Source organism: Microcaecilia unicolor, chromosome 6 (genome assembly GCF_901765095.1).
Source record: "Microcaecilia unicolor chromosome 6, aMicUni1.1, whole genome shotgun sequence".
Taxonomy (NCBI): Eukaryota; Metazoa; Chordata; class Amphibia; order Gymnophiona; family Siphonopidae; genus Microcaecilia; species Microcaecilia unicolor.
In genome coordinates this window covers 193746247-193768384 of record NC_044036.1, presented here as the reverse complement: position 1 = coordinate 193768384, position 22138 = coordinate 193746247, and the positions used below count along the sequence as shown (strand labels likewise).

At 46.3% G+C, this 22138-nt stretch overlaps 1 protein-coding gene across 1 annotated transcript in view; it reads left to right on the top strand.

Moving 5' to 3' along the window:
- RASSF1 (Ras association domain family member 1) overlaps positions 1 to 22138 on the top strand; it is a 180539-nt gene that overhangs the window by 91460 nt on the left and 66941 nt on the right. The window contains exon 2 of the mRNA XM_030205500.1: positions 2904 to 3028. Within this exon, the coding sequence (XP_030061360.1) occupies positions 2904 to 3028 (125 nt within the window). The remainder of the gene's footprint in view (positions 1 to 2903; positions 3029 to 22138) is intronic.

Here is a 22138-nt window from a genome sequence, read left to right as displayed (position 1 = left end):
CATCTAGCCCAGTATCCTGTTTCCAACAGTGGCCAATCCAGGTCACAAGTACCTGACAGAAACACAAATAGTAGCAACACTCCATACTACAAATCCCAGGGCAAACAGTGGCTTCCCCATGTCTGTATCAATAGCAGACTATGGACTTTTCCTCCAGGAATTTGTCCAAACCTTTTTTAAACCCAGATACGCTAACCACTGTTACCACATCCTCCTGCAAAGAGTTCCAGAACTTAACTATTCATTGAGTGAAAAAAATATTCCCTCCTATTTGTTTTAAAAGTATTTCCATGTAACTTCCTCGAGTGTCCCTTAGTCTTTGTACTTTTGGAACAAGTAAAAAATTGATTTACTTCTACTCGTTCTACACCACTCAGGATTTTGCAGACCTCAATCATATCTCCCCTCAGCCGTCTGTTATCCAAGCTGAAGAGCCCTAACCTGTTTTCTCTATAAGATTTAATTTTTGTATGGCAAAGTTATGTTTCTTGATGTGGGCTTCTGGTTTTCATATATGATATATTTGATTAAGACATGTTTTCGTGTGAATTCATTGTCTTGTTTGACATTGTACTTTGAAAATTAAAAAAATTACCTTTACACATGCAATTAGAGAATAGCATCCATGTGAATGGCAGTATTCTAAAAATCACTATACAGAACTAGCAATTAACATATGGAAGGGCATAATCGAACGGAAACGCCTATCTCCATGGGCGTTTATCTCCAAGAACGGGTCCGTGAAGGGGCGGGCCAAACCGTATTTTTGAAAAAATGGACGTTTTTGAGCTGGGCGTTTGTTTTTTTTAGCGATAATGGAAACTAAAAACGCCCAGCTCAAAAACGTCCTAATCTGAGCCATTTGGGAGGGGCCAGGATTGGTAGTACACTGGCCCCCCTGATATGCCAGGACACCAACTGGGCACCCTAGGTCAGTGCGGTGGACTTCAGAAAAAGCTCCCACGTGCATAGCTCCCTTACCAAGGGTGCTGAACACCCAACCCCCCTCCCCCAAAACCCACTACCCACAAATGTACAACACTACCATAGCTCTTAGGGGTGAAGGGGGCACCTACATGTGGGTACAGTGGGTTTTGGAGGCCTCCCATTTACCAGCACAAGTGTTACAGGTGGGGGGGGGGGGTGGGCCTGGGTCCACCTGGCTGAAGTGCACTGCGGTACCCACTAAAAGTGCTCCAGGGACCTGCATACATGCAGGCCTCTATGACTGGTTGCTGCTATATAACATTGGCACACCAGTTGATACCTGAAGACTAATCTCTCCGAAAACGTCCTTTATTGGAATAACCGCGTTTACTCACAGTTAACTGCAGATCAGAGGTTGTGCCCCACTGGCAACGAGTCTCCCTGGTACTGAGATGAGCAGTAGGTCAGAGCTGGCAGAATGCTGTATGATGCCCTCTTTCAGCCACATTCAAGGTAAGATCTAAGTTCTCTAACGTGGCTAACACAGGAAAGGGAACTAAAACTGGCTTACAAAAATGGCCACTACCGCATGGACTACAACAGGAAACACAACAGGGCACACTCTGACCCAGTAGGCAGGGGGAAAAGCACCATGGGAGGAGAGCCTACCAACTACCAACATCGTGAGACTGTAACACAAGCTAATGAAATCACCGAGCCCAATACCCTACACCCACCACAATGCAATGCTGATGTGACCCTGAACTGCACCCGAGAGCCACATCTGCCCCAGGGAAAGGCTGTGACAGGATCAAACACATTCTGCTGTCATGGAGGTGGGTACGGCATTTGAGGCTGGCATTCAGGCTGGAAAAAAGTTTTTAAAGTGGGGTTTTTTTTGGTGGGAGGGAGTTAGTGACCACTGGGGGAGTCTGGGGAGGTCATCCCCGATTTCCTCCAGTGGTCATCTGGGCAGTTGGGGCACTTTTTTGGGACTTGTTCGTGAAAAAAAAGGGTCCACAAAAAGTGACCCAAAATCGCGGTCAAAATGCCTTTTTTTTTCCCGATTATCAGCTAAAGACGCCCATCTCTCCTCGGCTGATAACCACACCCCAGTTCCACCTCCACCATGCCTCCGACACGCCCCCGTCAACTTTATTCGTTTCCGCTACGGACTGCAGTTGGAAACGCCCAAAATCGGCTTTCGATTATACCGATTTGGGCGCCTTTGTGAGATAAACGTCTATCTCCCGATTTAGGTCGCACTATAGGCGTTTTTCTCTTTCGAAAATAAGGCAGTTAATGTACTAAAGGCAAAAAATACAGGGGCCCCAGGTGGTAATTCCATTTTTCACGTGCGTTTGATATGTGTTGCTGAAAATATTTTTTATTTTTTACCACAGGGTGCTAATTAGGTGGTAATCGGCAGTGTATGCTCGCTGATGATTGCAACCCGGGTTAATGCGTGAGAACTTACCACTAAGTCAGTAGGTGGCGGTAAGGTCTCAGGCCCAAAATGGATGCATACCAATTTTAATTTTGCCGCACGTCCATTTTCGGCCCCTAAAAAAGAGGGCTTTTTTGCAGGCGCGCTGAAAAATGGACCTGTGCGCGTCCAATACATGCGCCTACAACAGCACAGGCCATTTTTTGGCGCACCTTAGTAAAAGAATCTCAAAAGGAGAAAAAAAAAGACTTCAGTGGCTCAGATCATGTCTGAAATGATACATCGACTAATGACCCGCCTTACTTCTTCATTAATCTTAAAAAAAACAAACCCTCCTGTACTTAATTGCACAATTTTGTCAATGTTGTAACCTTTTTTTTTCAGTACAGTCCAATTATAATCAAACTCTGCAAGGTACTTATCTGAAGCAAATGTTGCTTAAACAGAATGACGGGGTCGATGGTGGATGTCTGGTATGAAATCAGCCTCCTTCTCCCCTTGTCTCTGACTCTTTTCTCTTTAATCACAGACTGTAAATTCACCTGTCACTACCGCTGCCGGGCCCTCATCCAGCTGGACTGCATTGGGCCAACCTACCAGAACACTGACCAATTAGATGAGAATGAGCAAACACTGGAAAAAAACACCAATGTGGTAAGGAGACCTAAAAATGTACATGGATTTTTATGGTGAGCAGTAAACTTTTGGACTTTTATATTTGAACCTCCTCTTTGCAGCTTAAGCCATTTACTCTCTTATATCAATAAGAAATTAGGTGGTCCTTTTACTAAGGTGCGCTGAAAATGGCTTGCAGTAGTGTAGGCACAGGTTTTTGGCGTATGCCAATCCATTTTTCAGCGTGCCCGTAAAAAAAGGCTTTTTTAACATTTTTGCCAAAAATGGACGTTCGAAAACTAAAAATTGCCACACGCCCATTTTGGGTCTGCGACCTTACTGTCAGCCATTGACCTAGCGGTAACGTCTCACACGGTAACCGAGCGGTAATGACCTTGGTGTGTGTCCGATACGTGTGGCCGAAAATAAAAAGTATTTTTTGGCCATGCGTATCATATGCACGACAAAAATTAAATTATTGCAAGAGTCACGCGGTAGCACTGTGGTAACTCCATTTTGGCATGCATTGGGCATGCGTAGACGCTTACATGGCTTAGTAAAAGGGCCCCTAGGATTGTGGGGGCAGGAGGAGCGATGGGCACTTCACAGCTAGGAGATGTGGGGAAGTTCTGAGTACCTGCTGTCCCAGCTTTTCCCACCATAGACAACACTCCTGCACCATTCGCTGTAGCACCTCCTGCTGGGAGAGACTGGGTCTGCAGCAACTGAGAACTCCACACCCAGGGGCCGATGCAGAAAGCTACCGGAGGCAGAACTGCTTGGTTAATGAGCATTCTGCATGCACGTTACTGACCACATGATGCAGAAAAGGGGTTCACTGCAACAGTTAATTCGTGGGTACACGTGGGTGCACATTCTATTAAAATGAATGGTAATGAGGCCATTAGGTATTCCTATGCGATGCACAGAAGTAAGCAGTGTGACATAGTCTCCGACAGCTCCATGGCAGTGTGGTGAAGAAGATTTATGCCAGTTTGGGGGATTTACTGATTGTGTCTTCTTTTTTTTTCTGCAACCATATATGCTCACAACTTTGAAAAAACATGATGGAAGTAACAGCTGTGTGGCGAGGTGACAGTGGTTCACTCTGCATCTGTCTGAAGAGAAGTACAAATTCAGCAGGACACAAATCACACCTTTGAATCATTGTGGGTTGAAATTCCATGTAGAAAAGGGAAAAGGACGGTGATAGGCGTGTACTACCATCTGCCTCACCAGGATGAGCAGGAGGACACAGAAATGATAAAAGGAATCAGAGACGCAAACAAAATGGGCAATGCGATAATAATGGATGACTTCAATTACCCAAATATAGACTGGGCAAATGTGACATCGGGACACGCTAGAGAGGTACAATTCCTGGATGAAATCAAGGACAGATTTATGGAGCAGCTGGTGCAGGAGCTGAGAGAAGGAACAATTCTAGACTTGGTCCTTAGTGGAGCACATGATCTGGTGGGGAACGTTATGGTACTGGGGCCGCTTGATAACACTGATCATAATATGATCAGTTTTGATATCAACCTTGAAGTAACTATACATAGGAAGTAAAATACGTTAGCGTTTAACTTTAAAATGAGAAGAACGGTTGAGAAAATTCTTAGAGGGGCAACTGAGAGGGTAAAAACTGTACAACAGGCGTGGATGCTATTCAAAAATAACATCCTGGAGGCCCAGGCCAAACATATTCCGCGAAATAGAAAAGAAAGACGGAAGTCCAAAAGACAGCCGGCGTGGTTAAAAAGTGAGGTGAAGGAAGCTATTAGGGCTAAAAGAAACGCCTTCAGAAAATGGAAGAAGGAACCGTCTGAAAATAACAAGAAGCAGCATAAGGAGTGTCAAAGCAAATGCAAGGCGCAGCTAAAGAAGGCCAAGAGGGGTTGCGAGAAAAAGATAGTAGTAGAGGCAAAAAAACATAATAAAAGTTTTTTTCGGTATATTAAAAGCAGGAAGCCGGCAAAAGAATCAGTTGGGCCACTGGATGACCGAGGGGTAAAAGGGGCAATCAAGGAAGACAAAGATGTAGCAGAGAGATCTGCTCATATCCAGCAGATCGCCAAGACCTGTCGTTTCTTTCTTTACAACATCCGTAAAATCCGCCCCTTTCTTTCCGAGCACTCTACCAAAACCCTCATCCACACCCTTGTCACCTCTCGTTTAGACTACTGCAATCTGCTTCTTGCTGGCCTCCCACTTAGTCACCTTTCCCCTCTCCAATCGGTTCAAAACTCTGCTGCCCGTCTTGTCTTCTGCCAGGGTCACTTTACTCATACTACCCCTCTCCTCAAGTCGCTTCACTGGCTCCCTATCCGTTTTCGCATCCTGTTCAAACTTCTTCTACTAACCTATAAATGTATTCACTCTGCTGCTCCCCAGTATCTCTCCACACTCGTCCTTCACTACACCCCTTCCCGTGCACTCCGCTCCATGGATAAATCCTTCTTATCTGTTCCCTTCTCCACTACTGCCAACTCCAGACTTAGCGCCTTCTGTCTCGCTGCACCCTACGCCTGGAATAAACTTCCTGAGCCCCTACGTCTTGCCCCATCCTTGGCCACCTTTAAATCTAGACTGAAAGCCCACCTCTTTAACATTGCTTTTGACTCGTAACCACTTGTAACCACTCACCTCCACCTACCCTCCTATCCTCCTTCCTGTACACAATTGATTTGATTTGCTTACTTAATTTTTTGTCTATTAGATTGTAAGCTCTTTGAGCAGGGACTGTCCTTCTTCTATGTTTGTGCAGCGCTTCGTACGCCTTGTAGCACTATAGAAATGCTAAATAGTAGTAGTAGTAGTAGTAGATTAAATGAATTCTTTGCTTCGGTCTTCACCGAGGAAGATTTGGGTGGGATACCGGTGTCAGAAATGGTATTTCAAGCGGGCGAGTCGGAGAAACTTACTGAATTCACGGTAAACCTAGAGGACATAATGGGGCAGTTCGGCAAACTGAAGAGTAGCAAATCACCTGGACCAGATGGTATTCATCCTAGAATACTGATAGAACTGAAAAATGAACTTGCGGAGCTACTGTTAGTGATATGCAATTTATCCTTAAAATCAGGCGTGGTACCGGAAGATTGTAGGGTGGCCAATGTAACGCTGATTTTTAAAAAAGATTCCAGGGGAGATCCGGGAAATTATAGACCGGTGAGTCTGATGTCGGTGCCGGGGAAAATGGTAGAGACTATTATTAAAAACAAAATTACAGAGCACATCCGAGAACTGGATTACTGAGACCAAGTCAGCACGGCTTTAGTGTGGGGAAATCTTGCCTGACCAATTTACTTCAATTCTTAAAAGGAGTAAACAAACATGTGGACAAAGGGGAGCCGGTTGATATTGTGTATCTGCATTTTCAAAAGGCGTTTGACAAGGTACCTCATGAAAGGCTACAGAGGAAATTGGAGGGTCATGGGATAGGAGGTAATGTCCTATTGTGGATTAAAAACTGGTTGAAAGATAGGAAACAGAGAGTAGGGTTAAATGGGCAGTATTCACAATGGAGAAGGGTAGTTAGTGGGGTTCCTCAGGGGTCAGTGCTAGGACCGCTGCTCTTTAATATATTTATAAATGATTTAGAAATGGGAGTAACTAGCAAGGTAATTAAATTTGCTGATGACACAAACAGGCATATTTTCAAAGCCCTTAGCCTTCCAAAGTTCCATAGGTTTCTATGGAACTTTGGAAGGCTAAGTGCTTTGAAAATGAGCCCCAAAGTTATTCAAAGTCGTTAATTCGCGAGAGGATTGTGAAAAATTACAGAAGGACCTTACGAGACTGGGAGACTGGGCGGCTACATGGCAGATGACGTTTAATGTAAGCAAGTGTAAGGTGATGCATGTGGGAAAAAAAGAACCCAAATTATAGCTACGTCATGCAAGGTTCCACGTTAGGAGTTACAGACCAAGAAAGGGATCTGGGTGTTGTCGTTGATAATACACTGAAACCTTCTGCTCAGTGTGCTGCTGCGGCTAGGAAAGCGAATAGAATGTTGGGTATTATTAGGAAAGGTATAGAAAACAGGTGTGAGGATGTTATAATGCCGTTATATCGTTCCATGGTGCAACCGCACCTTGAGTATTGTGTCCAATTCTGGTCACCGCATCTCAAGAAAGATATAGTGGAACTGGAAAAGGTGCAGCGAAGGGCGACGAAAATGTTAGTGGGGATGGGACGACTTCCCTATGAAGAAAGACTAAGGAGGCTAGGACTTTTCAGCTTGGAGAAGAGACGGCTGAGGGGAGACATGATAGAGGTATATAAAATAATGAGTGGAGTGGAACAGGTGGATGTGAAGCGTCTGTTCACGCTTTCCAAAAATAGTAGGACTAGGGGGCATGCGATGAAACTACAGTGTAGTACATTTAAAACAAACAGGAGAAAAGTTTTCTTCACCCAACGCGTAATTAAACTCTAGAATTCGTTGCCGGAGATCGTGGTGAAGGCGGTTAGCTTGGCATAGTTTAAAAAGGGTTTGGACGGTTTCCTAAAGGACAAGTCCATAGACTGCTACTAAATGGACTTGGAAAAATCCACAATTTCGGGAATAACATGTATAGAATGTTTGTACGTTTGGGAAGCTGCCAGGTGTCCTTGACTTGGATTGGCCGCTGTCAGGGACAGTATGCTGGGCTTGATGGGCCTTTGGTCTTTTCCCAGTATGGCATTACTTCTGTACTTATGTACACTGTTCCCTCTGAGCTGAGCAGGAGTCCTCCAATTGCATTCCTGCCAGTGGGGGGCGGTGCTTCAATATTGTGTTTTCAATCACTAAGGACAGGCAGGTTCCCTAGAGTCCCGCAGAGCCTACTTCTCCTTTGCTATTGAAAACGTGGTAGTGAAACAGCACTCCCTATTGTCTGGTATGTAAGTGGAGGACTCCTGCTCAGAATAGAGGGAACCAGGGGCAGCCTGACAATTAGGCCACCTCAGGCAGGGGCCTCAGAAAGCACGCTTCAGGAGCAGCATCTCGGGGAGCGGCATTTCCCCTTTTGTGGCACTTTACCTCATCACGTTCCAACCCCGGCAGCGGCAGCGATTCCCATACGCTGCCCTGCCGCCAGCACCCACCTTTTCCCTTTAGTGCAGCCGCCTCTCTGATGTAATTTCCTCTTTCGTCAGAGGCTCAGGCAGCCGCAGCAAAGGGAAGAGGCGAGTGCCGGCAGCAGAGCAGTGTATGGGAATCGCTGCCGCTGATGAATTTGGAACATGATGAGGTAAACACTGCCCGGGGAGGGGGGGCGGCATCTCGGCCTGGGGGGGCAGCATGTTTACTTGGGCCGGCTCTGGAGGGAACAGTGACCAGCACACATCTGTACATAAATATTAGCCTTAGAAAAATGATATGCGCAAGAGATTTTTGTGAGGCTAATATTTATGTGCAGAACAACTTTCCGGTTCATGTGCAGATGTGCGCTTGCACTTTCATTTTCTTCGGACAAGCGCACGGTGAAGTTGCCCTTACTGTAGAACCTTTATGCATATGTGTCTGACAGACTTTCCTTGATTAGTGCGCAAATTCTGCGTGTTTTGAATTTGTCTCTCATTAGCTTAGGGGCCCTTTTAGAAAGCGGCGGTAAGCCCAACGTGGGCTTACCGCATGCTGAAACTGAACTACCACCGGAGCAACACAGCCACTAGTGGTAGTTCTGGGTTGAGCATGCGCCATTTCCGGCGCTCCTCTGAAATTTTTTTTTGTCTAGCACAGCGCTACCATCACTGTGTGCTACCTGGTTATCGCAGGAGCCCTTAGTGGTACGTGCTTCCCGCTGCATTCTTACCGCATGGCCAATTTTTTTTGGGGGGGGGGCTTTTTACCCGCTGTGATAAAAAGGGCCCTGGCGCGTGGGAAAAACGGCCCCTGCTGCTACCGCAGGGCCCTTTTTCCCGCAGCTTACTACTGGCCCAATTGGGCACCAGCAGTAGTTTCATCCCCCGTGCGCGGCATTTCCGACGCGAGCAGAAATACTCAAAAACATTTTCTGCAGGTGTTAGCCAGCAGTAATCAGGCAGCGCCATGTTAGCGTGGGAGCCGTAAGTTGCATGGCCATGAGCTAAGATCAATCTTACTGCATGGCCATGTCTTTTATTGGTCTTTATACCCGTTGTGGTAGAAAGGGCCTCAACGTGCTGCAAAAACATGCTTATAATTCAATCTGGAAGTTTTTGCACTGTCATCTTCTAGGATGTCTCAAGTAGTAAATTCTTGTTTTATGTCCTTTATAATTTCTGTCACCTTTTCTCCAACTAAAGTGTTCTCTGTACAACATGGGGCATCTGCTACTCTCTCAAAAATATCTTCTTTCAATGCTGAAGCTCTGAGCCATGAGAGTCAGCTGTTAGATATTGTTAGCGCGGAGCCTCTAACAACCATATCATAGCTGTCATTTGCAGCACGAATCATCTGCTTAGAACAATCTTCAAAATGTACTAAAATCAACTGGAAAGAAGGTTTGTTAGCTTCTGATAATCCTTCCACTAACTGATTCAAACTATCCATATGTTAGGCTTCTCACAGAAACACTGGGTTTGTGAGCCCTTAGACCACTGCCGTAGAGCAGTAGTGGCAGGCAAAACCCCCCAACCAGCACTGGGCTGGCACAACAACAAGGCAGGGTGCAGACGTAGATAAATAAGCAGGAACACTCTGGACTAAACACACTCAGACTGGAACACAGGACTGGAGCAAGCCTTCACCTACATTTGACTGCTGTTCCCCAGGGGTTGAGCCCCTAGGTGCGGGCAGCCGGCAGGACTTACCGGATCCAGGAACCCACTCAGGGAATGGGACTCAGAAGCAAGCCAGACCAACAGAGACTGAGGGTCAGCGGGGAAAGGGACAAACATGGGAGGCAAGGCAGGAAACTGGGCTGGAACTCACAGACAAACAATACAACACAAGACAGAAAGTGGACAGACTAAAGGACCAGGACCGAAAGCTGCCAAGCAGCCACTAAGCAGAGCACAAAGACAGGTAACAGCAAGGACTGAAAGCTGCCAAGCAGCCACTAGGGAAAAAACACAGACAGACAAAAGAGCAAGACCAGAAAGCCGCCAAGCAGCCACTAAGAAGGGAACTAGCAACTAAAGCTAATAGCTAACCTACACACAGACTAACCAAGGACCAGACAAAGAAATACAAATAAGAAACAAGACCAGGAAACAAGCAATAAAGTACAAGCTAAGCTACACAAAAACTAGACTAGAACCAGGCAAGGATTTCAGACAATAAACAGACTAGGCAGAAGTGCAACAGAGCACACCAACATACCCAGAGACCTTAGGCGATGCAAAGGCAAACTCAGAAGGTTTCCAGGTGGTTAATAAGCCCATCAGCAGCTGAAGCTGAGCTGCAGGAATCACAAGGCAGCTATGGGTGAGGCTAGCTGCCAAACTTCAAACCAAGTCTGGAGGGCTAGAATATCTGAACCGGACTGGAATGAAAGTCTGGAATGTGTAGGGAGACAGCAAGACAGTCTATGGCAGCCACCGGTTCTGACCACCAGAGGGCGAGGAGAGCACAGCCAAGGAAAACAGTCCCAATCGTGACACCATAATAGTATGTAAATATTGTACATAATGATAATTATGCACTGCAATGTGACCAGCGAGCATGGAATTTTGGTACTTTCTTTTACCCATTAAGTCTATAGATTTAAGGTCCTTGTTTGGAGAATAAGGCATACGGTCTTTAGATGTTTTGTCCTTCCTCATTGCAGATTTGACTATCAAAGAAACATGAGATAATTGTTGCTTGCCATGTCCTAAAACTTCCTACACTCAGTATTTATTATCTGAATTTTGTTTAGTTGGTCTAACTGAATTAGGAGTTGACCAAATGGATATGTACAGGTCTTGATGTATTTCATCTGTAGGGAGCCACAATACTCTCCTTATGAAGGTCATATAATGGATATATAATAACTCTTCCTCTCTACGATTCCCTAATGTGTCTGTACACACGAACCTTATTCTACCACAACATTACTGTATTTGTTCATACTGGAATTGGCGAACGCCTTTACGGTACTATGTAAGCCACATTGAGCCTGCAAATAGGTGGGAAAATGTGGGATACAAATGTAACAAATAAATAAAAACGGCCCCAACCACTAGTGCAGGGCCCTTTTTACCGCAGTTTAGTAAAAGGGCCTCTTACTGCATTGCCACAGATTATTTTCTCACTAATCTTATGGTAGGAGCTGCATTTACAGCCATTTGCGTACTGCTCTACTGCATGACGTTCTGCATCTGCATTGACTTCCCCCTCCCCCCACCCTGTGCTACTGTACCATTTTGTACAGCAACTATACCACTCACCAGGGCTTAGGGGGCGGAGGCAAAATTTCCCGGGCAAGCTTCTTTCTGCCTGCTTCCGGGTCTGTCCTCTCCTGCTCCTGTGTGCCGCCCAGGACCCGGATGATTGCATGAACGAGATATTGCGTTAATGCAATCATCCAGGTCCCGACCCTCGGCAAGGACAGGAGCAGCGCAGGAGAGGACAGAGTGAGGGAGTAAAGAGAAAAGTGTGGGGCAGCAGCCTGAGTGTGGGGGGTGAGGGTGCGCTGCATGGGGGTGGCATGGGGGAGCCCGGGGGGGGGGGGGGGGTGCACACGGCAGTCCGGTCCTGCCCCGGTCCTAGCTGTGTTTCTCGGCGGCCCTGCCACTGACTACAGAATATAAGAACATAAGAATAACCATACTGGGTCAAACCAATGGTCCATCTAGCCAAGAGAACGTTATGCTGAGAGAAGCTGTTTTATAGTGCTGTTATTATATGTATATTTTAATTATGTTTGTTTATAATTGTGATCCACCTTGAACTGGAGAAATGGGTGGAATATAAATATTTTAAATAAGTAAATAAATATAAATAAAATGGTACTGGAACCTTTATATTTGTTCACTGTTTATATTCTTGGACTGATTTTAATTAAAGCAGTGCTATGAGATGGGAAAGAATCTGTTGGCGCTTTTTCCATCTTCAAACTTAATTAACATTACAATGTTGGAAATAAAAATGATTCACCCTGAATTGACTCAAGAGGTCTTGAGTAATAAATCCAAATGGTGGTGTACACTTGGTGAAAGCTTTTTATTTAATGAAAATGTTAATGTTGTGCAACCTGCAGCTGTGTCCCTGATTCGTGATATATCCCTTGGATATTCATTTCAGCCAGAGGGCAGTTTTCTGCAGTAGCTGGAAATATGATTACCACAGTTTACTGACTCTGTATCCACGTCCTGTGCCTGTGCTCGGGCACTGTAAGTGGGGTAGCTCTGGTTGTCTTGAGCAGAAGGGGACAGGATGGCAGGATGCTTGTCTGGAAACTGCAAAGGGAAATAGCATTCCAGTCTTGGGGCTGTGTTTTTCCCCCCTCATATTTGAATCTGATATAGAAAGAAATGAAAAATGAGAGAAAGATCTGAACTTCAGGGTATTCTGGGCTCGAAAGCTGTTATCCCTCCTTTCACTGTCTCCCATATACGTGGTGATGCCCTGCCTACCCTAAGCCTGCCTACTTCAGCTGTACCATGATGCCATCCAGGCTAGTGTAACCAGGGTTGTGGAGTCAGAGTCCTAAGCAATTCTGGGATGGTGAATAAGTCCGAAAATACTACAATACCTTTGTATCGCTCCATGTTGCGTCTGCACCATGAGTATTGCTTTCAGTTCTGGTTGCCGTATCTCAAAAAAGGTACAGCGGAATTAGAAAAGGTTCAAAGAAGAGCAACCAAAATAATAAATGGGATGGAACTCCTCTTGTATGAGGAAAGGCTTAAGAGATTATGGTTTTTCAGCTTGGAAAAGAGACGGATGGGGGGGAGATATGACTGAGGTCTACAAAATCCTGAGTGGTGTAGAACGAGTAGAAGTATATTGATTTTTTACTCCTTCCAAAAGCACAAAGACTAGGGGACACTTGAGGAAGTTACATGGAAATACTTTTAAAACAAATAGGAAGAAATATTTTTTTCACTCAACAAATAGTTAAGCTCTGGAACTCTTTGCCAGAGGATGTGGTAATGGCGGTTAGTGTATCTGGGTTTAAAAAGGGTTTGGACAAATTCCTGGAGGAAAAGTCCATAGTCTGCTATTGAGGCAACTGCTTGCCATGGGATTTGTAGTATGGAGTGTTGCAAAGATTTGGGTTTCTGTCAGGTACTTGTGACCTAGCTTGGCAACTGTTTGGAAATCAAGATACTGGGCTAGATGAACCACGGGTCTGACCCAGTATGGGTACTCTTATGTTCTTATGAAAGGTGATGGATGGTCAGTGGCTCAACTGTTTAGGGAGGCTAAAGTGGGCGGGGCAGGCCTGAGTCCTTAATTGCCTGAAAGCATACAGAAAAGTCAGCAAAATAGTGGCAGATAATACCTTTTGTTAAATTTAGATATTAAGATAGATATCAAATGCCAGAGAATAAAGTGGCAAAGAAAATTAAACAGTGCAAGCTTCAGTAGATATATATAGGTTTTGTAGGCAACTGAACTGAAATGGATTTTTTAAAAAGTGTCAGTAGCTGATACCTACATCTCTATAGAGGCCTACAGTCCATCTGTCCCCTCTTTCTCTCTCTGACATACCACTTTCCCACAGCCAGTCTGCCTGTCTCTCATGCATGTATCTTCCCCTTCTGCTCCCACCTTCAGAGAACTTGTTGATTTTGCTGCCTTATGAGATTGGGAGCTTCAAGGTCAACAGGTTCTTCATGAACCTCAAGTTGCTCAAAAAAGGCTGAGAGCTCAATGGGTGCACTGGGGGAGGGGGTGGCAAACTGTTGGACACTGAGTAGTGGAGGGAAGGAATATACTGGACCAGAATGTAGAGATGCCAACACTCTGATGTAATGACAAACCAAAATTAAAGTTTTGGTGCTACCTCAGTAAGGCCAACACAGTTCCTCCACTGCAAAACACTAAACACAAAGGTTGAGGTTGTGAGTGTTTTTGTACAACAGCACTAACTTCCAGGACTCAAAAAGCAACGACCTGATGCATGAAAAGGCAGCACTGTAAATATTACACCATACCCTAGAACACCGATACACCATCTAGTGAAAAAACAAAAAAACAATGGCAACATAATCTCTACAAGACTCCACATGCTCGCAGAATACCATACCTTGGTCACACACACAAAACACATACAGACCCTTAACAAATGTGAAACAAGGGACCATACACCAGCTGTCTTTTAGACCACAGGTGGCTGCTATGGACTGGTTAAGGTTAATTTCTTTAAACTGTGGATGATATCTAGACTTTGGACATTTTTTTCTGTGGATAATTTTCATACTCTGCTGCAGAGTTATGCTTCACCTTCTTTTGATTATTGTAATGCTTTGTTGTGACAATTTTGCAGGCCTTGCAGGTTGCACAGAACTGTGCTGCACAGGCTCTTTCGAGTTTGGGTCGGGAGGCGCATACTACTCCTCAGTTGAGGTTGTTGCATTGGTTGCCTGTGGCACTGCAAATTGAATTGAAACTTTTGTTATTGGTGCTTCAAGCATGGCAGGGTGTTGCTCCTGAGGCCTTAGTGTGCAGTTTGCAGTCTTGGAGGGGCATAACTGAACAGTGCCAGCCAAATAGCTGGCCGGCCATCTTCGGGGAGGGGGCGGAGCCAACCGTATTTTCGAAATACGGTTGGGACCGGCTAAATTGATCATTGGCTGTAGAGGAGATGGCCGGCTTCGGGGTGTGTCAAGATGGCGCCGTGAACAGGTGAATTGTAAGCAGCTCTAGCTAGTCTGATCGGGGAAATAGTGTCCTTAACTAAAATGCCACATTCAAAGAGAAAAGGGACGTTGAGGGTAGTGCCCCAGCCTACCTCGACCTCCTCGCTTTTTCCCCGGGATTTCTCAAACAGTGAGAGGAGTAGATCCCGCAATGTTTGGATCCAGTGAAGCGGACCTACCACGGGAAAATGAAACATCTTTGTCCTCCCCCCCCCCCCCAACATCTATGAATCCTCCTTGTCCAGCGACACTAGCGATCCGAGAGATAATCCAAACGGACACCAGAAGTGTGACCGGAGGAAGACCCAGCGGGGACCTGGGTTCGCTACAGGCGTCGCTGAGACCCAGGGGCCAGGTGATTTCTGAATCCTTGGAGAGAAAACCGGAGGTGAGTCTGGAAAGGATATGGCTGAAACTTCTTGAAATGGACACAACCTTACTTCAATCTTCAGGAGAGGTAAAAGCTTTAAACACTAAGATTGAAGAACTGAAAGATACCATAGAATCGGTTAAACAAGAACTCTCTTTAAAGGTTTCTACTTTACAAAATGAATTAGAACAAATACAAGAGTTTAAAGCAACAGTGGTAAAGGATAACATGGATATTCGAAGAAAGATTGAACAACTAGAAAATTACAGTAGAAGATTGAATCTGCGCCTGTTAAATTTTCGTAAACTTCTGGGGATGACCCCCTTAGAATTGTTTAAGAGATTCCTAATGGAAAACTTAAAACTTCCACTAGAAGCTATACCTCCAATAAATAAAATTTATTATATACCTAACAAGCCTAAAAGAGTAGAAGGAGAGAGAAAAGACACAGAAAAAGTTGATATTGATGTGCACAATATATCAGAAATTTTAGAACAATCTTTGGATAATGTTACTGAAAGAGCTACAATGATTGTCTCCTTTGTTTTTGAGCAAGACCTGAACTCAGTTATGAGACTCTACTTTAAATCTGCTAACCCCAATTTTGGATGTGAAAACATTTGGCTTGTATCCTGATGTCACTAAAACAACTCAACAGAGAAGGAAAGTTTTTCTTTCTATGAAAACAAGAACAATAGAAATAGGAGGAACTTTTTTTGTTAGCCTATCCCTGTAAATGTATAGTAAAGTTAAATCAGATAAAATATGTTTTTTATATACCTGAACAGCTGAAGTCCTTTCTCGATTCAAAACAGTTAAAGAAGTAGAAGAATGAGAAATAGGTGCCATAATTTAGTTCTATATACCTTATAATCTTCACTAATTCCTAAGCCCCCCCCCCCCTCTAGTTCGGGGTCTAAGAAAGTCATATAGATTTTGGTTAAATGTAGTTGCTTACTTTTATTTATAAAATTGGCTGTATTTCACTTGACAGATGCATGCTGTTTAAGTATTGAAAATGCAATAAATAAATATTTTAAAAAAAAAGAGATGGCCGGCTTCATTTTTCAGCCATAATGGAAACTGGGCCCGGCCATCTGAAACCCAGCAAAATGCAAGAAGCATATGCATCATTAATCATTTCTGGCCAGACCTAACTTTTATTTTTTTTTACTACATTTGTACCCCACACTTTCCCACTCATAGCAGGCTCAATGTGGTTTACATATTATATACAGTTAAGTAGTAGTAGGTACTTATTTGTATCTGGGGCAATGGAGGGTTAAGTGACTTGCCCAGAGTCACAAGGAGCTGCCTGTGTCTGCAGTGGGAATTGAACCCAGTTCCCCAGGACCAAAGTCCACAACTCTAACCACTAGGCCACTCCTACAGTCTGTGCCCTGATTGTGGCTGAACAGATTTGGATGGGCTGGAATGGGCTTTTCAAGGGCTTCAGTGACAGCCTTGGAAGATTTAGAACAAGGACAGTGTTGGGCAGACCTCTACTGTCTATGCACTGAAAATGGCAAGGACAAGTGAAGATCAGGTGTACATATGAAGTATCACATCATATCTTACGCTATGGGTTTCTCTTTTTGGGCAGACTGGATTGACCAAACAGGTCTTTATCTGCCGTCATCTACTATGTTATGTTATTTGTAGTGCACTGGCCCCCCTCACATGCCAGGACACCAACCGGGCACCCTAGGGGGCACTTCTAAAAATTAAAAAAAAAATAATAAAAATAGCTCCCAGGTACATAGCTCCCTTACCTTGTGTGCTGAGCCCCCCAAATCCCCCCCAAAACCCACTACCCACAACTGTACAACACTACCATAGCCCTAAGGGGTGAAGGGGGGCACCTACATGTGGGTACAGTGGGTTGGGGGGGGGGGTTAGAGGGCTCCCATTTACCACCACAAGTGTAACAGGTAGGGGGGGATGGGCCTGGGTCCACCTGCCTGAAGTGCACAGCACCCACTAAAAACTGCTCCAGGGACTTGCATACTGCTGTCAGGGAGCTGAATATGACATTTCAGGCTGGCATAAAAGTTTTTTTTTTTTTTTCTGTGGGAGGGGGTTGGTGATCACTGGGGGAGCAAGGAGAGGTGATCCTCGATTCCCTCCGGTGGTTATTTGGTCATTTCGGGCTCCTTTGTGAAGCTTGGTCATGAAAAAAAAGGGACCAAGTAAAGTTGGCGAAATGCTCATCAAGCCTGGCTTTTTTTTTCCATTATCAGGCGGAGCCGGCCATCTCGTGAGCACGCCCCTGGCCCGCCCCCATCCCACCTTCACTACCCTACCGACATGCCCCATTGAAGTTTCGCTGGCTCCTCGACGGAAAGCAGTTGAACCCGGCCAAAATCGGCTTTCGATTATACCGATTTGGCCGGTTTCAGGAGATCGCCGGCCATCTCCCGATTTGTGTTGGAAGATGGCTGGGGATCTCTTTTGAAAATGAGCTGCATATTGTCCTTCTTGGGCGTTACGGTCTCGAAACCAGAATTTATTGGTCATTCCATCTTTTCATCTGGTACGTTTGGAGGAATTTCATAGTCAAGTTTTTTTTTATTGGTGGTTGTCGTTTGTGGAATGAATTACCATTGGTTATGCGCCAGTCGGCATCAGTTCCTCAGTTCAAGAAATGGCTAAAAACCTGCATTTTTAGAGTTTGTGATTTGTAAGATTGTGTATTGTTTGTGTTTTTTTTAATGAATGTTTTATTGTACCTCGCCTAGATGTTTGGATATGTGGGTTATAGATGTAACAAATACATAATAGAGATATGAAGGGAAACAAATGAACTGGAAACCTCCAGAAGTCAGAGCCTCTCCTGCCCACTTAAATCACTTCCTGCCACCTAAGTGGGCATATTCAGCAGCACTTAACTGGAGAGTGGCGCTGAATATCTCCAGAGATCACCCAAACAAAAAGTGGCCTGGTCAGGGGCGGCACTGGGGAGGAGCCCCAGCTTATGCGGGTGCCGGCCTTATTTAAGACAGCTCAAAAGTAAAAAAAAAAAAAAGCCTCTGAGCTCCCTCCTGCCCCCCCCCCCCAACGTCCCTTCTTTCCCTTCCACCTCCCCTCAGCCTGCATCAAGACCCCTCCTCCCGCAAGATCCCCTGGGCCTACCTGTAACCCTGGTGGTCCAGCGAGTCATTGGGGGTAGGAGCGCAGCCCCTTCATTCCTGCACCTTGTGGCACCTCTCTAAAATGACTGCCGTGACCTCTTGCAGCAGCTAGCGGTACTATATGAAGTATCGTGAGCTGTTGCAGGAGATTGCGGCAGCCATTTTAGAGAGGTGCCGCAAGGTGCAGGAGTGAGGGGGCTGTACTTCTGCTCCCAACAACCCCACTAGACCATCTAGGATACACAAAGGCCCGGGGGAAGGTCTATCTGCATGGCTGGGGACGGAGCAGGAGTCTTCTGGGGGGGGGTCTTGAAGTGAGCAGGGGGAGGTAGGAGGGAAAGAGGGGGCATTGTTGGGGGGCTCAAGGGCTCTTTTTTTTTATGAAAAGCAAAGTTATGCGGGCCCAGCCCAATATTCAGCCATGGCTGCATAACTCTTATGCAGGCCCCAGCTGTCAGACTTGTGAGTTCTTGTACCAAGTACAGCACTGCTGAGCCCAGTACTCAGACCAGGTTCTGCTTGGCGGCTGGACAACCCAGGGTTTCACCTGCGCTGACCGCCGTTCCCCAGAGGTTGAGCCCCTAGGTGCGGGTGGCCTGCAGGACTTACGAGACGGAGCTGGAAGCGGGGTGGTGAACGTATCAGCCAGGCAGGCAGCAGGCAAGAGAGTGATCCAAGTACAGGCAAAGTCAATAGGCAGGCAGCAGGCAGGGGAGTAATCCAGGAACAGGCAATGTCAACAGGCAGGCAGCAGGCAGGGGAGTAATCCAGGTAGAGGCAATGTCAATAGGCAAACAACAGGCAAGAGAGTAATCCAGACACAGGCAAAGTCAATAGGCAGGCAGCAGGTCAAGAGAAAAATCCAGGTACGGGCACAGTCAGTAGGCAGGCAGCAGGTCAAGAGAATAATCCAGGTACAAGCAGTCAGTAGGCAGACAGCAGGTCAAGAGAGTAATCCAGGTACAGGCAAAGTCAGCAATGAGGGACAAAGTAGAGAAGAAGCACACTACTGAGCAAGAAACACCTACCAAAGTAGAAGCCGAAGCATGGAATCCAGGAGGAGCTCAGCTGATAAAATGCTGGCGTCTGACATCAGCAGGGACCAGCAGGGAGAAGGAGCACAGCCATAGGACAAGAGCAGGGGAAGGAGGAACTGGAAGACCAATAGGAGAGAAGCAAGGGAAGCCAGGCAGAGAGAGAGAGAGCAGACACGGGTGGGTGGAAGCAAAGCAGTCAAGGAGCCTGGAAGCCAGGCAGAGAGAGAGAGCAGATCCAGGTGCATGGAAACAAAGCAATCAAGGAGGCTGCAGCCAGAGAAGAACTACACACATGGCTCAGGGCTGTACCAGTCAAGTGCACGTGTCGACGGGCGCAGCCCGAGGACGCCGCTTGCGTTGAGGTAGGAGACATGACACCAGTTGAATATATGGTGGGCCCACATAAGTTCTGGCGCTCAGCCCACCCAAAATTATCCCCCAATATTGATAATTTAGCTGGTGACGATCAGCATTTTAAAAAATGCAGGCTGGCGGTGGCTAAATATCAGGGGGAAAATAATTTTTCAGTTGCTAAAAAATTTACATGATCTGACATCCCCACTGTCACTCCTCTCATCCCTTGATGTCGATTTTAGATATGCGGAACAGTAGGAGCCTTATTAATCCCGAGGAGAACAGAATACTTTGGATCAGCATACGAATGATGAAAAATACATAAGCTTTTAAAGCCCTAGGCTGCTGTAGAAGTCATTTGATCGTGGCTCATTTAAACTGGTGCCACCACACTGGGCCCTGCCAGTAGGAACATTGGCTGAGGTGGCTGCCCCACAGGACCACCAGCAAGAAGAGGGAAAGCAGATCCATTTCTACCACTCCCCTTCTCTTCCCGAGATGAAAATGTTGCTAATTTTTCCTAAAATAGCTGAATATGTTTTGTGCAATAGTACTTTAAATAATATAATAAATTGAAATTCCAGACACTGATTTAATAAACATTTTTCCAGTCTTTCTGTGTGTGACATACTTTCCTCAGTCTGTTCCATCTCCTCTTTGTCTATTTGTTATCTCTTCATTCAGTCTTTTTTCTTGATACAGAGGTCATACAAACACCCTAATCTCTCTTCCCTCTGTCATTTTTTTTCATTTATTTTCCTCTCCTCCCTCTAGTTTGTCCCTCACTCTCTTTGCTTTCCATGCACTCCCCTGTCTCCTTTTCCTGGACTCACCATCACCAATCCAGTCTGTCCCTCACTGAATCCTTCCCTGCATAGACTAAGTCTTTTCCCAACAATGTGGATTCATTACTTTTTATTCCTTTGTTCTCCCTTCCACATTACAAACTACCCTGAGCTTTTCAAGTATATTAGTAAGGTAATAAATAGAAATAAAACAAAAGATAGAAAAGAAAATAAGATGATAGCTTTTTTTTTAATGGACTATGTTAATACATTTTTTGATTAGTTTTTCGAAGGTAACCCTTCTTCTTCAGATCAGAAATAAGCAAATGTTGGCAATTATCAGTATACTAGTAAAAAAAGGCCCGTTTCTGACACAAATGAAACGGGCGCTAGCAAGGTTTTCCTCGGAGTGTGTATGTTTGAGAGAGTGTGTGTGAGAGTGACTGTGAGAGAGAGAGAGAGAGAGTGAATCTGCAAGTGTGTGTATGTGACAGAGATAGGGTTACCATTTTGTGTCCTCTGAAAAAGAGGACACATGTCACGCCCCCTACCCTGCCCCCGCCACGCCTCATGCCACGCCCCCTTCAGGTCGGGTTCCGCCACGCCCCCCCCGTCACATAGTCCCCTCCCCCCCTCACTTACTATCTAGCCCTGGTGGTCTAGTAGCGTCTTCTCTTCGGGGCAGGAAAGAGCCCCCTCTTTGCTGCCCGGAGCGCTGCCTGCCCTTGCCTGCTGCATCCTCCTCGGTATGGCTGGGGATTCAAAATGGCCACCGAGAGTTGAAGCGGCCTCGCGAGAGTTCAAATCTCGGCGGCCATTTTGAATCCCCAGCCAGACCGAGAAGGATGATAGACAGGGGAGGCAGCGCTCCGGGCAGGAAAGAGGGGGCTCTTTCCTGCCCCGAAGACGTCACTAGACCACCAGGGAACATGGTAAGGAAGGGGAGGGGATGGGAGACCAGGTCACGACCCACGGCGCCGATCGCGCGCCCACCGCACGCACGCGCCTGCCCGCACCCGCGCCCACGTTTGTCCAGAAATCCGGACAAACGTGGGCGCGGGCAAAATCCGCCGGACGCCCCGGACATGCCCTCAAAAAGAGGACATGTCCGGGGAAATCCGGACGTATGGTAACCCTAGACAGAGAGAGTGAGACTGGGTGCGAGTATGTCTGTGAGAGAGTGTGTGTGCCTGGGGCCCCTCCCTCCCACCCAGTTCCAGTGTCCCCTCTTCCTCCGTGGTCTAGGGTCGTTGTCCCCCCTCCCTCCCTCCGAGTTCCAGGGTTGTCCCCCCGGTTTTTTTTTTTTTTTTAGTTTTTGTACAGGTGGTGCATTCCCTCCCTCCTCCAAGTTCCAGACTCCCCTCCCTCCCTCCCCCGAGTTCAAAACCCCCTTCCCCCCAGTTCCAGACCTTCGTCCCCCCTGTTCCAGACCCCCCTCCCTCCCTCCGAATTCCAGACCCCTCCTGCTCTCTGACTTCCAGACCCCACCTCCCTGCCTCCCTCCCTCCGATTTGCAGACCCCCCTCCCTCTCTCCAAGTTCCAGACCCCACCTCCCTGCCCCCTCCCTCCGATTTGCAGACCCCCCCTTCTTCCGATTTCCCGACCCCCCCTTGACCCCCCTGCCGCAACCCTCTCGAGCCCCCCCCCCCTTCCCGCCACCAACCCTCCGGGCTTCGTAGCCCATCTGTGAAGAAAGTTACGGACA